Source organism: Gavialis gangeticus, unplaced genomic scaffold, assembly GCF_001723915.1.
Source record: "Gavialis gangeticus isolate Ggan-Ray unplaced genomic scaffold, GavGan_comp1, whole genome shotgun sequence".
In the NCBI taxonomy this organism is placed as follows: domain Eukaryota; kingdom Metazoa; phylum Chordata; order Crocodylia; family Gavialidae; genus Gavialis; species Gavialis gangeticus.
In genome coordinates, this window is record NW_017729018.1 from 2,524,112 (window position 1) to 2,541,592 (window position 17,481).

The following is a 17,481-nucleotide window of genomic DNA, read 5'->3' on the forward strand; positions in this document are numbered from 1 at the left end:
CCTTTCCTTTACTCCAAAAAACATTCTTTGCACAGTTGGATATAATATAAAAAGTGGCTAAGCAGCAGCTTGATATAGCGTTTCAGCTGCAGACACCTTTGGCAGGCTTAGTGGCCTCCCAACAGTCAAGGCAAACAACCTGCTCCCCCCCTCCAAACACACCAAAAAGCTGAGGACTCCTGCAGACTGCTCATAACCCCCTCCCTTCCAGCCAGAGAGGTTTAATTAACCCTTCACAGGACATGATCCAGGGTGACTAGGCTACCTGGTACCAGGCACTGAGCTGTGCGTGCCCCCCACCCCCCCACTGCCTGCTGCCAGCATGCAAGCAAGACCCCCCTACCTCAGTCCAGGCAGCTGCTCCATCCCCTCCCCACATGCCCTGCCTATACTCCAGCCCCTGGTCCCCTCCACCCCCACCAAAACCTCTTCCCCTCCACTTTTGACAAAAGTAGGGTGGCGGGGGTGGGGAGGGGGGGGACTACAGACCGCAGAAACAGATGGGTTCTGGTGTCAATAGGCAAGATTTTTATTTTAATGGGAACAGCCAGTGCTGGTTGTTGGCATCATCCATAAACGACCAAGAATGCTTCTGCGAGAACAAAGAGAGGAAGCTTGGCCCTAGAAGGCACAAATTACCTACCTGGACATGTAAAACCTTCCTTTTGCAATCTCAGCCAGCCCAAAAAGGATCCCCCCCCACGGAGCTGCATTCAGTCACAGGGTAGGGGAAGGTAGGGAGTGAAGGTGCTGTTGTTGCCCTGGCCACAGCAAGGCTGGGGCAGGGGCAGGGGCAGTGGATGTGAGGGTGTGGTCCTGACTGTGACCTGAGACTGTGCAATCAGGACTGGTGGCAAAACAGGGTTGCGTGGCAGCTATAGAAGCTACCTGCAATCTCTGCATAGTGCCTTGACACGGGACATAAAATTCAACTAGGTAGAGCTAAATTTAAAAAAACAAAAAGCCTATTGATCAAACAAGTTGATCAATGACAGGGCCCGCCATTTGTGGCATGAAGAATTTGTTGTCCAGAGTCTCAGCCTTCATGTTGCAAAATAATGTAATTAACTTTTTCATTTCAGTTGAGCCTAATTTGGCCCATGTGCTATTTTCAGGGAGAGCACTGTTAACTATTTCACTGCTCCGCAAAAATGTGAGGAAGAAGGAAAGTCAAATTATGCATGTGCCCACATCTCTCTCCTAATGCCTTGCATAAAACGCCAACAGGAAAGGAGGCACAGGTCTATAACAACATACAGAAGTGCTGGAAAGGGGGCAGCAAGTACAAAGGTGGATCTAGGGGGTGCAGTGGTGTGGAAACGCCTCCTTTTGGATCCTATCTCAGGCAGCAGCAGGGATTTTTAAGTCCACAAATCAGGTAACCATCCCAATAGGTGGGACAGGTACACAGTTCTGTGTGTGCCTGCCTGAGAGCAAGCACTGAAAGTGTAGCTGTGCAAAAACAGAAGCGGGACTCCCATGCTTTAACAGAATAACCTAATGGCTACAGCACTCAGCCAGGACAAAGGCACCCGACTCTAGTGCAGTCTTTATCCAGGTGGGTTTTGAATCTGCTTTTCTCTACTCTACTTCATAGCGCACTATTCTAACCACCCAGCCATAGGTCAGTTATCAATGCCCCCTGCCCAATCCTCAGTTCATAAACCTGAACCACTGTGTATTTAATATTTAATGTGCAATCCCAGCAATGACTCAGGTTAGAAGCCAGGGCTCCCTCCCTGCTAGAACAGCATCAATCTCACATGCCGTCGTAGTTAGCTTGCCCAAAGTATCTCCCATTCCTGCCTGCCCACTGGCACAGATACTAAAGGAAGCCCAGGAAACCCCTACTGAATGCCAGACCTGTAGCTTGGTGCTTAGAGAGCTGTGATAAGAAGTCAGGAAAATATTAGTCCTCTGAAGGAGGAGAGGGCAGAGCACCATTGTTCCCCTGTTCCCCCGGTGAGTGCTATGGTTATCGTGTTCAAACATGGGAGGGCCTTCCTGCTACAGTTTCTAGACTCATGTCCAGAAAGGTATGTGCACAGGGGGCTGTGTACCTTCCTAGCCAGTGCACAACCCCACTGCACATGCTCAGGGGCCCTGCGATTGCTTGTTCATCCACACTGCACATGGAAGGGCACTGCAAGCTGTAAGTGCCAAAACCAACACTTACATGGTGGAGTAGCTGTCATTTGGGCACAGAAAGTAAAAGGCTTTTCAGAAACACCTAAGCAGTCAAAGTGCCTGCCTCCCGAAGGCTGTGATGGGAGTCAGATTTCACAAGACTGTGGCATACAAAAGAGTGGGAGGTGTGTTTTCAGAGAGCAAGTGCTCACCATCTTCTGAAAACTAAGCGATTCATATATGTCTTTGTAAAGGGACAAAGCTTGAAACACACAGGGTGGAATTTGCCAAACCACTAGGGAATTTGGAGACCCAAGGGAAACACCAAGTATCTGGGTCCATGAAGGCAGTTTTCCTCAAGCCTCTGGGAATAACTGCTCTTCTGGCATGGTTTAGTACCTGCTGAGGTGTTTGGGATTAAAGCCCATTAAAGCCCATTTTATGAAAATTCGAGGCTCCTCCCTAGCTTGCTTCTGTATGGTTGAGGGCAGGCGAAACTTGGGGGCACCCAAACCGCAAGCCTCTGGGCTTAGGCCTGCATGTAGGATGCCTGCCAAAAGACGATGGAAATATCTGAAGCCCCAGATGGAGGTGGAAGATGTTTGCTGGTTGTAGGGCCACTTACAGTTCTGGACTGACACACGGATTTGGACTTGATTTGGCTGGACCACAGAAAATTTCTTTAAATAACAAACAAAACACAGCAACCCCTCTCTGCACCCAATTGCCAGTCATGTAATGAAAGCTGGTTCTCCAACTCCTTTGAGCACCAGTATATAACTTGGGCAAGCTCACAAGATTTGCTTTTATCCAGCAGTCTGTGCTCAGCCAAGCTAAGTCATGCCTTCAGCTTCAGGCTCAGAGGTGAATGCATTTGAAATACAGGCTGCTTGTTCATTGCCAGCAGATAATGCATTCTCAGGGGAGTGTGGAGGGCTATTCTTCAGAGCTAGAGGTTGTGGGGTTCAATCCCCGTGTTGGTTGTACATCACAATACCATCCTATCTCCTTGTGCAGGCAGAGATGGATCAGGACAACCTCACATCACCAGTGACTGAATTTCTCCTGCTTGGTCTCTCCCAGAGTCACCAGACCCAGCTCTTCCTCTTCATCCTTTTTCTGGCTGTCTATGCCACCACATGGCTGGGGAACCTCACTATCATCAGCACGGTGATCTCTGATCCCCATCTCCATACACCCATGTACTTTCTGCTGGCCAACCTTGGTGTAACCGATATCAGCTTCTCTTCTGTCACAGTCCCAAAGCTGCTGCATAACCTCCTGGGGGGCAGGACCATCTCCTTCAATGGATGCATGGCCCAGATGTTCTTCTTCCACTTGGGTGGTGGTGCTGAGGTCTTCTTCCTCATAGTCATGGCCTTCGACCGCTATGTGGCCATCTACAAGCCCCTGCGTTACTTGACCATCATGAACTGGGATGTGTGTATTGGGCTGGTGGCTGGGGCCTGGCTAGGTGGTTTTGCTCACTCTATAGTCCAGGTCGCCCTCATGATACGTCTCCCCTTCTGTGGGCCCAACATGTTGGACAACTTCTTCTGTGATGTTCCCCAGGTCCTCAAGCTGGCTTGCGCCAATACTTTTGTTGAGGAATGGCTGATGGCATCCAATGGTGGCCTGGTGTCCACCCTGACCTTTGTGGTGCTGCTGATTTCCTATACTATCATCTTGGTGATGCTGAGGACACGTGTGAGCGAGGGCAGGCAAAAGGCCTACAACACTTGCTTGGCCCAGATCACTGTGGTCTGCCTCATATTTGGACCCTGCCTCTACATCTATGCCCGGCCCTTCCAGAACTTCACCGGAGACAAAGCAGTCTCTGTCCTCTACACAGTCTTCATCCCTATGCTGAACCCCATGATCTACACCCTGAGGAACACTGAGATGAAAGGTGCCATCAAGAGGATGTTCAGCAGAGTCCTGATGTCATGGAGAGGACTGAACATGTAAACAAAGGAAGGAGTGGGACGAAGAGCCATCCTGGTTGGGTGTCTTTTGTGGAGGTCAATGGAAATGATTTGTTTTGAAGTCAATGGACATTATTCTTCCAAGGCAATGGGAGTCCCTCTCGAGTCCCTCTCTTAATTCCACTGTTTGAAGAGAGTAATATTGTGGATAAGGTGTCACCCTATCATCTACCACACCTACTTCACGTTGGCTTCAAGCTCCCTGTATGGCCAGAAGCCAGGGGCAGATCCAGTGGGGGTGCAGTGATGCAGTTGCACCTTCCTTTGTCTGTGCTACATGTGAGCTCTCAACACAGGGGCCAGCCAGAGCCCCTGCTTTCAAGGGGCTCCAATGTCCAAAGGGTGAGAGCTGCCATAGCCACTCACCCTGTCCTTTCCCCTGCTGCTGAATTCAGCACCTGGGCGGTGGAGGGAGTGGGAAGTATGGGGAAGAGTGAAGAGCAGCGCTGACCCCCTGAATCTGGAGCCATACGAAAGCTTTTGAACTCAGAGCTTAATGCTCACTCGGCTCTCCGGTAGGAGCCTGCACTGCCCAGGCAGTGAGTTCAGAGCTCACTGTGCCTTTGCAGCACAGCCAAAATTGAAGTGGTTAGGGGAGGGAGAGGGCAAGGGCATGCCCTGACGTGAACACTCAGGGTTATGAGATCTTTGCTTCCCATAGGAGAGCTTCAAAAATGAACCAAAAGCTGGAAAGCCAGACTTTTGCTGCATGGCTCAATTCTGTTTAGGAAAGGAAAGGAGATTGACTGACCGTGTCCAGGGATTCATATAATCAAAGGCTGGAGTTTGCAGTCTTGCAATTCTAGCTAATGGATATTGCAATCATAAAAATTCATCGTTAGGTGATAACCCCACCTTTCTGGTGGTGAAAGTAATTAAATGTTAGAACATTTTTATGGGGGAAGTGTGGATGCCCCATCACCCAATCTTTAAAAGGAGATGATGAATGTTTCTACAGGACATGCTTTAAACTAGCTTCTCAGCTAAAACCTGTGTAGGGAGGTTAGATTTGATAACTTTTGTGGATCTGAGAAGATCATTGTTACCAGATCCCCCATCCACCTCTGATGACTTGCACCCAACTCCCAAGTTCTACTTAATGCATAAAAAATAGGAACATGAAGAGCTCATGTGTTTTTGTGAAAATTTCCACATGGATTCTTGTGAAAGATATTCCTGCCTTTATTAATGACCTACAGTTCTTGAAACCAGGGGTTTTCAACTTTTTAAAATAAGTGTACACCTCGCGGCCCCCTTGTTAATAAGTGTACCCTGGGGGGGCGTGGCACATGGCCAGATGATGAGTGTGGGGGGATGACAAGCGGCTGGACGACAAGAAGGTTGGGGGTGGCACACAACTGGACGATAAGCAGGGTTGGGGGGGGGTGACGAGCAACCAGACAATGAGTGTGGAGGGGTTGCAAGCAGCAGCAGTGTGGCATCTGTGCACAGAAGGGTACCACTGCCCTCACCCTGTCCCTGCGTACTCCATGGGACCTTTCAAAGTACCCCTGGTTGACAACCCTTGCTTTAAACCAAAGGCACAGAACCATAGTTTGTGACCACATGAAAATTTTGTATTGATTATAATATCATGTGTCAAACTGTGCAAGGATTCTCATGAAAACTTTGCCATTATTGCCTCTGCTACTCACCAAAGTAGCAGAGGCAAAAGAAGAACCCCAAAAAGAAGAACCCCAAAATATTGAGAGAATCTAAAAGGACTTTTTTTTTTGCTGTGGTCTAGAAGTCACATGAAAAAGTTGTCATTAATCTCTGTGAAAAACATTTAGTTTTCCATCCCCTTCTAAGAACCCTTTCTTCCTTAAGTAGAAACAGAAAAACATAGAGTTCCCTGAAGCCACCTGAAAAGAAACCTACATGGATGCAGAGTCACAGGAGCCCCCTTCTAACACACACCTAAGCAAAAACAGACTGAGGAGGTTCCAACCTCATATGAAAGTTTTCATGCAGAACCCAATGCCATATGAAAAAAAAACCTTTTGTACTCATTCCCTCAAAATGCATCACTGTTTTTCTCTGTTCACAATCAACTTTATGCCCCATCAAAGGACACACCTGCTCCTCAACCGCCTTATGGCCTCCTTGACTTTCTGGTTCCTCAGCATGTATATAACAGAGTCAAGCATTGGTGTGATGACAGTATGGAAAACAGAAGCCATCTTGTCTATCCTTGAACTCAAGAAAAGCCTGAAGTAGACAAAAACGCAAGGCACAATGATGAGATTCACCACTGTCAAGTGGGAACTACAGGTAGACAAAGCTTTCCTTCTGCTTTCATTTCCAAAGTGGCTTTTTAGTGTCACTGAGATGAAACTGTATGACCCCAGCAAGACCAAGAAGCACAGCAGTGAGAGAAGGCCACTGCTGGACATCATAAGTATCTCAACTACGTAAGTGTCCATGCATGCCAACTTGACCACCTGGGGCACATCACAGTAGAAATTATCCAGCTCACTGGTCCCACAGAATGGCAGCTGGATGATCAAAGCTAACTGAGTAGTGGAATAAAGCAGGGCTCCAGCCCAGCAGGCCAGAAGTAATCAAAAGCAGTGTTGATGGTGCATGATGGCTGTACAGCTCAGTGGGTAGCAGATAGCCACATAGCAGTCGGAGGCCATGAGGGTAAGAAGGAACATTTCAGAGCCACCAAAGAAATGTAGAAAAAAGAGCTGGGTCATGCAGCCACCCTAGGAGATGGTACTGCCTTGGCTTATCAGGTCATGAAGCATCTTGGGAGCAGTTACAGTGCCCAGTGCCATGTCAGTGAAGGAGAGGTTGGCCAAGAAGAAATACATGTGGGACTGGAGGAGGCGGGAGTCAGCCCACACTGTTGCCATGATAAGGAAGTTGACATAGCTGACAGAAACCAAGGCAAAGAGGAAGAGTTGGAGAGCACGAGAGCGGGACAGGCCCAGGAGAATGACCTCTGAGACTGCAAAGCCATTCATCCAGTCCGTGTCTGGGGTAGGGAGGAGATAATGGGAGTTATAGAAACTGTCTTGAATAGAAACCAAGAGTCCTGACTCCTAGCCCCCCAAGCTATAACCATTAGACCCATTCCCTTGCTCCACCGATGAGACAGAGCCCTGGGTCCCAGCCCCACTAGTCCCCACTCTACCCATGCTGTCCCTGAGACACCCTCCTTATATTACTGTTCCTGTTTTTCAGATCTCTAGTTACAAGTCAGTTACTGCATTCACTCATCAACCCCATCTTCCTCCCTAGCCCCATCTCCTGTGCCTTATTCTCCATGTCCTGTCTTGGTGACAGTGCCAGCTGATCAGGGTGTGTTTTTCTAAATCTGTGGTGCCGGAGAAAGATTTTGTGACTTTTCTTAGTGTGATGATTTCAATTTTTTTTTTCCACAGCTACAACAGAAGTAGCCACCATTGTACATGGAAATGTATCACCAATCATAGCTTAGTCACAGCAGACAGCCGTAACAGCATAGTCACAGCAAGAACAATCCAATCCCAGTCATAACAGCCACAATCATATTCACAATCAGATCCACACTCTGGTCATAACCGCAAAAGGTCACTATCACAACCCCATTACATTCCCAACTAGAACAACCCAGCCACTCATCAAAATGGGCCAGTTACAGCCACACCAAAAGCCATAATCACAGCAGCTCAAAAACTTTCACATCCACAGAAGAAAGCAGTTCAGTGACAGCCACAGTCCCATTCACAATCCAAGTCACACTTTAGTAACAGCCACAAGTGCTCATACATACTTACTACATATATTCTAATATAATAAAAGACTTAGTCTGCGTGTTTGGGTGTCTGTCTGTCCATAACGCTTTTGCCCAACTGCGTATTCACCGCTGAGAGGGTGCATGGCTATTGGCTGTGCTAACCAGGCTGTGCGGGCCCAAGTTTGCACCGCTGCTGGGAAGTGTGTGGTGGTGGCTCCCTCCCCCTGCCTCCTCCCCCAAGCAGTGGGGCTACCCCACACCTCTCTGCCTGAAGGCAAAGTGGGGGATCACAGTGGCAGCGCCCCCTCCCCCCCACCACCCAGCCCTGATGCCCCCCAGAACAGCCGGCAGGGAGAGGGAGGCAGTGGGCAGGGGAGGCAGGCAGACACGGGCCAGGTGGACAAGGGGGGGGGGTCAGAGGTGGATGTGGAGCGGCAGGGTGGGGTGTGGAGTAGAGACGGACGTGGGGGGTGGAGCAGATGGATGGCGGGGGCTATGGGTCCCATAGGTGGAGGGAGAAAAAAATTGGGGGGGGGGAGACTGAGCATGAGTGCATGCCCCCTTGCCCCTCCCAGGCAGTAAAGTCTGTAGGGTAAGAGGAAAGGGCTGGGGCAGGGGGAGTGGGGCTGGGATTGGGCAGGGATTGGGATGGAGTGGAGCAGAACCGGGACCAAGACCGGGATTGGGACCGGGTTTGGGCTTGGGGCCGGGGCCCGCTGCACCTGTGTGGCCACCCCTCCTCCCCCATGCCTGGAGTCATTGCCTGGCACTGGCAGGCCCTACAAAACTGCCACCCCCCAGTCACACACTGGCCCCAGCTGCCTCCACAGACTGGCCCCAACCCAGGGCCCACACCACGTGGGGGGTCCCAGGGCTGGAGGCTGGAATGGGGCCAGCTTCAGCTGCACCACAGGGCTAGAGGGGATGGAGCCCCTGGGACCCCTATGCCCACCCTGCCCCGGGTATCCCCAGGAAGAGCCCAGTGCAGCGCCAAGGAGCCAAGAGGGGGCACGTGGCCTCCCCAACCTGTGCACAGGGCAAGGACAGGCTGCAGCTGCAGGCTAGGCTCTGCCTGCTCCCTATCTGAGTGCCTTGCTGCTGTCTTTGAAAGCAACATGGTACAGCACCATGTGCCTCGCTGCCCAGCCTGCCCAGCAGCGGGATGCACATGGCACTGTCCTGCTTTCAAAGGTGGCAGCGAAGCACGTAGGCAACAACCCTGGGTGTGAGGGAAGGGGCGGTCACACGGGTGCAGCAGGCCCCAACCTTGAGCCCAGGACTGGCTCTGCTACGCTCCCTCCCAACCCAAGCCCAGTCCCAGCCCCACTCCCCCCTGCCACCCTTTCCCCTCCCCCTGCAGACTTTCCCACCTGCAAGGGAGGCGCAAGGACACACACATGCATGCTCAGCTCCTCCCCACCACACACACTTTTTTTTTCCTCCCTCTGATTATGGGGTGGGAGCGGGGCCATATCCAGACACCGGTCGCAGGGGTCCATTCCCCCACCCCCGTCATTGTTGACAGCCAATCTGCTATTACATCATAAAAACCCAGTGACAGCCACAGCACTGGTCACAATCACAACAACAGACACAATGACTAGTTTCACACCCTGACCCCTACCCACCGTCATGTCATGATAGCCACAAAATCATTCCTCCATAACCACCACAGTGGGAAATTAAACCTCATCATCACTCACACCAGCTGTGGCATCACCCACCAGAGAACAGCAAGTAAGAGGGGCATCATCCCCTGTTGTTCTGAAGAGCAAACCTTCCTTTTACTGTAACAGGGACACCCCAAGACCCCATCACAGCTCACCCCAAGCCAGCTGGTATCTCTGATCATAACCAGTTTTCTCCCTCTTATGGCCATTCACCAGGCATCAGTGTCAGAGAACTTCCTAGCACACCAATGGTCCTAGGTTTAGGGACAAGGGGAGATTTGCTGAACCCCACCAGCAGAAAAAAAAAAAGGAGCTTGAGGTTGGGTAAGGGATCTGCTCAGGATAAGCAGCTAAAAGATATGTGGAGGTAAGAAGAGAACCCAGTAGCCCATGCATCCAGTCCCTCTTCACTCCCTCTTGACCACTAGTTTCTTCCCAGAGCTAGGAGTAAAACCCAGAATCCCAGCCCCTCCTGCTCTAACCCCCTCAACCCCAGTCACTACCCAGAGTTGGGCCTAAAACCCAGGACTTCCAGCTTCTAGCTCTGCTCCCACATATTCTAACCAACTAGACCCCATTTCTCTACCTAATCTGGGGGCTTCCCGTTCCTTCTCTTCTAACTTATTGGCCTCTCTGGCTTTTCCAGAGCTGGATGCAGAACCTGGGTGTCTTGAGCTCAGAATAAAAAAGTAAGTTTGAAGTAAGGTCTAACCTTAAGGGAGCTTGTACATGCCACGGGGGTTTAATTTGGTTTAGTTCTCCCTAAATTGAAACGGTAATTTTGTGGCATGTACAAAGGCCCTTACTGTCTGGCAATTATAGCCACGACCAGTGGTTCAGAAGGAATCAGGCTTTTTCTCCAAAGCATCAAAACAAAGCAGAAACTTTAAACAAATGCTAGACTCCCTATGGAGACAGTCCTCAGAGGACTTGCATCTCTGCACTCAGAGGCCTTTGCTAAAGGAAACACTATTCAGACTATCTCCAAAATTACAGCATGGAGTGGGAGAGGACTGGGAGCCAGGAGTCCTGGGCTCTGTGCATGGTTCTGGGAATCGAGGGAGGTCAACTTGTATGAACAAGAGGGTGGGGAGGGGGGAGTCTGGGAGTTAGGATTTCTGAATTCTATCCCTAGGGAAGTATGTGGGTATAGTGGGGTGTAGTATGCTAGTGCACAGGGAAAGTGCTGTGAGCCAAGAGTCCTAGGAACTATCCACAGCCCTGGGAGGGCAGCAGAGGGGTTTTAGTGGTTAAAGTAGCTGCAGTCCATCACCATTGTCTGTTCACTGTTTGGTTCCTCTGCTAAGACTGCCAGCCACAAAGCTGGTTGGTGCCATCAGTGGTGGACTTCTCTCTCATAAGATCATCTGTTGCACTGAGAACCCAGAAACTTGTTCCCCATTATGGCCAAGTAAATGAAGTATGATAATTACTGGCTTATGATGCATTCACCACTGCCACCTGTAAGGAAATGACCCAACTATTGCCCTCTGTCAGGAAAAGCTCTGGTTTTCTGTTCTCACCGTCTGAACCAAGCAGTCCCTGCTCTGGAGCTAGATCAGAGTTATCATCCCCTCCCTCCCCTCCCCTGCCCCCCAGCCCTCTCAAGGGGAAATACTTGATGCCTCATTCCCCACTTCTTAAACGTCCCAAGACCAGCAGCATGGGCTGGATCACAGTCAGTGCTACCAAGACTAGAAAGATCTTGTCCTCCATTCCCCTCCTGGCATCCCAGCCAGTCCCCTTTCCCAGAGGGTGGACTAGAGCCAGCACTCCCAAGAGGTCTCCTTGCTCCATTCCTCATTCCTTGATCCAACTGAAATGCCTGCACAGGGCCAGGTCAGAGACAGGGCCCTTTAAAACAAAATGGCTCTATATCCCATTCATAGAATGGGCTGGAAGGGACTGCCATAGGTCATCTAGACCAACCCCCTGCCTGAGGCAGGACCACCCCTAACCAAACCATCCCATACAAATTCATTGCCGTTAGCAAAACTGTACACTCAACCCTGACACAACACAAGGTGTAACACTCTAACCTGCCACGGGTAAAATATCCCAAACCCTCCTGAGCCAGCCAATATCCAGACAGCAAAATAATCAAAATACATTGGACAGCATTTAGTCCTTGCAACAAGGTACATCAGTGACATGCACACACGCATGGGCACACACACATACGCATGGGCACACACACATGCACAAGCACACACACGCACACACACAAGCATGAGCACACATGCGCGTGTGCTCATGCTCACACGCACACAGAGCAAACCTCATTCTCTCCAGCAGGAAGGGTGGAGGCAAGGGTCAGAGCGCACACACATACAGAGCAGGGGGACATAGGGGATACACAAAGCAAGTCTCAGTCCCTCCAGCAGAGACAAAATGTCTTCTTTCCCCTGAGCTCCTTAAAAATTCAGACAGGAGCAAATGGACACATTTGGACAACTTTCTTGCAGTATTGCCAGCTCCTATGATTTTACCTTGAAAACTATGATAGTTATTGATTTTACTGAACCCTGAAGTCTTGGAAGCAGGTGATATCCTGAGAATCAAAGCTTCCACAAACACATTTCTAAGGCTAGCATTTGCAATGGGAAACTTGAAGCCGTGATGCCTGCATTAATCAACCCCAGAAGACTTTATAACAGTGCCTAAATACATTCTTAAGAAGAAATTTTCTCATACAGAAGGGCTCTTTAGCCTAGTGGAGAAAGACAGAACAAGAACAAGTGGCTGGAAGCTAAAGCCAGACATGTTTGTATGAGGAATAAGGCCCAGATATTTAAGATGATTAACCCACTGGAACACACTCACAAGGGCAGCAACGTATTCAAATGCAGCCTGGAGACCTTTCAGGGTGATCTGCTCTACAGGAACTGAGATGAAGATGGGGGTAACTGGTTGAAATACTACAGCCTGCGCAATACAGTCAGTCAGACCAGACAATCTCATACATGGACCTTCTGGCCATAAAAATCGTAGAATCCGTGGAATCAACAAAATCTGTTGAATTCACAGAATCTCAGAATCTGCACAAGCCAACAGTGCGCTCTTGTTGCAAAAAAGGCCAACAGCATACTGGTTTGTATTAACAGGACTGTCGCTTGCAACTCTTCCGCTCAATTCAGCACTGGTGAGGCTTCCCCTGGAGTACTGTGTTCAGTTCAGCTTCAAGAATGATCTGGACAGATTGGACAGAGTCCAATGCAAAGCAACAAAAATGGTTAGGGGGCTGGAAGGCAACACTTCTGAGGACAGGCTGAAAGAATGGGAGTTATTTATCATAGTTTCTAGGGTCGGAAGGGACCTGAGCAGATCATTTAGTCCAACCCCCTGCCATGGCAGGAAAGAGTACTGGGGTCAAACGACCCCAGCAAGGTGTTCATCTAACCTCCTCTTAAAAACCTCCAGGGTGGGAGCCTGCACCACCTCTCTTGGAAGTTGGTTCCAGACCCTAGCCGCCCTGACCGTGAAATAGCCACTCCTGATGTCTAGCCGAAATCTCCCCTTTGCCAGCTTGTGACCGTTGTTCCTGGTCACTCCTGGTGGTGCTCAGGGGAACAGTGACTCCCCCAATGCCTGCTGATCCCCCCTGACTAGTTTATAACAGGCCACAAGATCCCCCCTATGCCTTCTCTTTTGGAGGCTGAACAGGTTCAGGTCCCGTAGCCTCTCCTCATAGGGCCTGCCCTGCTGTCCCCTGATCTTGTCCTGGAAAAGAGAAAACTGAGGGGGGATTTGATAACAGTCTTCAAATACCTGAAGGGTGATTATGGAGAAGATGGTGATAGGCTTTTCCCTGTAGCCACAGGGGACAGAACTAGGAGCAATAGCCTCAATTTGCAGCAGGGGAAATTGGGGTTCATGGTAATGAGGAGCTTTCTGACTATGAGGGTGGTCAAGCATCAGAACAAAATACCTAGAGACGTTGTGGAATCTCTGTCTCTTGGAAATTTTCAGGGGCTGGGATGGTTTAGCTAGAACGATCCTACCTTGAGCAAGAGGCTCAACTCCATGACCTTGTGAGGTTCATTCCCCCCTACTTTCCTATGTTCCTAACCTATGAAAAAGCACTCCATGTTCAGGATGTTTCAGACCCCCAGGATTTTTCTGAGAATTTCATGAGTTTTTGGGACCAGTCTTGTGATTCTGCCCCTTGGTGTATCTCATGGACCTCTATAACAGGCTGAACACTGCCAACTGCACAAGAAAGCACAGCACAAAGACCGTGGCAGTTACACGACATTATGAGGAAATTCATCTTTCAGGCATCATTTCAAATAAGTTCTTTCTAAAGTAGAATTTGTAATGAATCCATTCTAAAATGTTCATTTCTAAGAGAAATTTTGTGAGGGGAAGATTTCAAATAGTAAATTCTAGAGATGGGCTGAGCCTCCAAAACCTCATGCATGTACTTTTTCAAGTGGAAGATATTCATTTTCAAAGATCATTTTCCAAAGTCAGAAAGGCGTTGTGGTTTCCCCCCCACCCCCAACCACATATACTTTAATTTAGAAAATGCTATGATTAGTTCTTTCTTTAGCAAGGTCTTAAACTGGAGAAATGCAAGGTCCCCAGGGCCCAGAGGATTGTCTCTGTAGGGAGCCTGGCAGCTCTTGGTAGTTTCCTGCCATGTCTTGATGCAGCAGACAAGGAGCCTGCTTCCTTCTAAAGGACTGACCAGGGCTGTTGCTGCTGGAGAATAAAGTGCAAGGGCTGCCTTATAATGTACAGCCTTACACTGGTAGGGACTTATATGCTGTATCCCAGCTCTCAGCTGGGACTTTGGGTCTAGTGGGTTACAGTATGCCACCCTGAGCATCCTTTCCTGGCATGCTGCTTCTCTGTCTGTCTTGTGGGGGGGTGGGGTGAGGACTCAACTATGTGGGTCCCCAGGCTTCTCTGCCCCTGAGCATGGTCTGGGGATGATGGGACCATCGGCAGCTTGCAAAGGCCTCTGGATCTGGAAAGTACTGCAGAAGCTTATGCGGAAAAGATTGGACCGAAAGCAGCGGTGCCTGCCACTGACCTGAAAGGAGGGGATGGGATGTGACATGCTCTTAGCGTGTCTGTAGTGTGCCCCTAAGGTATCCTTAGTGAAAGGGAGTATGCACTTTGCCTCTCCTGCTCACCTACTGTTCTCTGGTGAGGGACTGGTATGGCTGGCGTGAGTGATTACGTCTCACTCTCCCTGGGGCAGCCGTGGAAAGTGCAGCCCATTGTGGACAAGGCAACACTGTAGGTAGCAGCAGGAGCTGGGGCTAGAGACTGTTGTGTTGTTCACATGTGTTGCATGGACTGTGACAGCCAGGTGCTGTTATGATTGGATTGTCATTGGGGTTGCTTTGCTTGTAACTGTGGCTGTGCACAGCAGTGAATGTGAATGTGATGACTCGAACCCAAACCTGATGATTCGAACCCTAACCCTGTTGTTGTCGTTACTAAACTAGCATTGTGCTAGAGTGGCTAGTTAGCTCAGCTGGTTAGAGTATGGTGCTAATAACACCGAAGTTTAATCCCCATTTGGGGCCACCAGACCTTTTCTTCCTCAGGCAGCAGGTTGGACTAGATGACCTCTTGAAGTCCCTTCCAGGCTAGCCCTACTTCTATGATATGGCTTGGTGGCTGGTGTGTGTGTGTGGGAGCTGATGTGACTGACTGGTGTTGTGACTGTTACTGAAATGGGACTGGCTGCTGTTGTGGAGGGTGGCACAGTCGGGGCAGTTAAATTCTCTGGACTGCTTCTGTATAGACGTGAGGTTGTAAGCCCCAAAAGAGTGTGGACGTCACTGTTAACACCTAGCAGCCCACAGTTGCTTGAGACCTCTAGATGGACAGGGGCCCTAAAGACAAGAAAGACTTCTGCCGGCACCCAGGGGTGAGCACAAGAGGAAGTGGCCCAGCCTCACTTGCATGTTAGTTGATTGTATGTGTGGTATTAGAAGCACACAAGATTTTTGAGCCAAGAGCATTTCATCCAATGCTTTAAAAGGACACGCATGGAGCAGGCTGTCAAATAGAGAGTCATCAGAATGCAAGAGATAAGGGAAGGGAGGAAGAGAGGGGGGCAATGCTGCGAGAGGCAAACAAGCAATAAACCCATAGGGACAAAGGGGTCACAAAAGCTAACCCAGGTAAAAGGATAAGAATCATAGTCCCTGTTTACGCTGTACTTAACACAGTCCAGTCTGTGGATGATTTCTTGTTCTGCAGTTTGCTGTTCAAATCAGTCTTAAAAGTTTGCTGCCTAAGAACGACCACTCTGAGGTCGCAGTCTAGGGAGGTTAAAGGCTTGTGTGTCTTTCTGGAACTGATGTCAGATCGGGGTTCACTCATGCTTACATGTAGGGATAGCCCTGCCTGTCCAACATAGACAGCAGAAGGGCACTAAGCAAATGATGGTATATAGGATGTTGGTAGAGGTGCAGGTAAATGAACCTCAGATGTTATAAGCCAAGACTATACCCAGAATACACACACCTAAGGGTCTGGAGCAGGGATTCCTACAATTACAATAACATCCTAAAACTGTAGCCATTCAAATCAACAAAGTTAGACTCAGACCCCTCTCCAACCTGCATGGTACAAGGACAGCAGGCTCACTTTGGTTGTCACCTACCATCCCCAGCTTGAACCTCAGACACATCATTAAAATTACCTCCAACTCCTCTTGGAAAGTGAGGAGACAAACCTGTCCTGGCTTACAAGCAGCCACCCTGACCTCAAACAGAGTCTCTCCAGCAATGAACTACCTAACTCTTATTGTTACCAAGCCACCAGATGTTGGTCTGGACCCTAATGCCAGCTGTGCCCCTCATCAACATAGACTGCATCATCACTGGATCAAATAACATGGAATAATCTAATGTTCATTTACCTGCACTTCTCCCAACATAATATATGCCATCACCTGCTTGCAGAGCCCCTCTGTTGTCTGCATTGGACAGACAGGGCTATCCCTACGTGTGAGAATGAATGAACTCCAATCTGACATCAGTCCCAGAAAAATACAAAAGCCTGGAGCAGGACACTTCATCCTCCCTGCACAGTCATTCCATCACTGACCTCAAAGTGGCTGTTCTCAGGCAGCCCACCTTTAAAAACTGATTTGAATGGGAAAATGGAGAACAAGATATCATCTACAGACTGGACTGTGTTAAATATGGTATGAACTGAGACTATGGATTCTTCTCCCATTACTTGCATTAGCTTTTATAAAACCTGTGTCGCTCAATGGGTGAATGGCTTAGTTTTTCCTCTCTCATACCTACCTTGCCTCTCCCAGTAGCGTCCCTTCTGTTCTCCTTCTCTTTCCTTACCCTTTGTAATACAGAGATCTCCTGGGCTTCCAAGTGTTGTTCTTCACAGTACACTCCAGGCACAGCTACTTTTAAATCATCGATTTAACCTCCTCTTCTTGAAAATCTTGGATGCAGGAAAATCTTGGATTACACAACTTCCCTGGGCAGTTTACTCCACTTTTCTAAGAGTAAAGATCTTTTTCTTGCTACCTGTGGCCACATCTACATGAGATGCTGACTGTGCAGTATCATAGAATCATAGAATCAATGAGTTGGGAGGGACCTAGACAGATCATAGAGTCCAACCCCCCCTGCCATGGGCAGGAAGGAGCACTGGGAGTGGCAGGGGTCATAAGACCCCAGCCAGGTGCCTATCCAGTCTCTTCTTGAAGATGTCCAGGGAAGGTGAGAGCATCACCTCTCTGGGGAGCCTATTCCAGGGTCTGGCCACCCTTACCGTGAAGCAGTTCTTCCTAATATCTAACCTAAACCTCTCCTCCCTCAGCTTGTGGCCATTGTTCCTGGTGACCCCAAGGGGGACCCTGGTGAACAGACTTTCCCCGAGTCCCTGCTGGTGGCCCCTGATAAGGTTGTAGGCAGCCACAAGATCCCCCTCAGTCTCCTCTTGCGGAGACTGAAGAGATTCAGGTCCCTCAGCCTCT

General features: G+C 49.4%; 1 protein-coding gene, 1 long non-coding RNA gene and 1 pseudogene across 2 annotated transcripts; 2 read left to right on the top strand and 1 right to left on the bottom strand.

Moving 5' to 3' along the window:
- Positions 1-3,150: 3,150 nt before the first annotated feature.
- Positions 3,151-4,095, top strand: LOC109294679 (olfactory receptor 4D1-like). The gene has a single exon (XM_019513127.1). It carries the CDS (start codon positions 3,151-3,153, stop codon positions 4,093-4,095), a length of 945 nt encoding a protein of 314 aa, XP_019368672.1.
- A 2,083-nt stretch (positions 4,096-6,178) lies between these two features.
- On the bottom strand, positions 6,179-7,092 carry LOC109295032 (annotated as a pseudogene).
- A 6,274-nt stretch (positions 7,093-13,366) lies between these two features.
- Positions 13,367-15,658, top strand: LOC109294761. Its single transcript, XR_002096615.1, has 3 exons — positions 13,367-13,378; positions 13,983-13,988; positions 15,580-15,658. It is a non-coding gene; the product is annotated as an uncharacterized LOC109294761 (long non-coding RNA).
- Positions 15,659-17,481: the final 1,823 nt, after the last annotated feature.

What these genes read in the sequence shown, in the direction of transcription:
- LOC109294679 (XM_019513127.1), top strand. Translation starts at nt 3,151, where the DNA reads ATGGATCAGGACAACCTCACATCACCAGTGACTGAATTTCTCCTGCTT.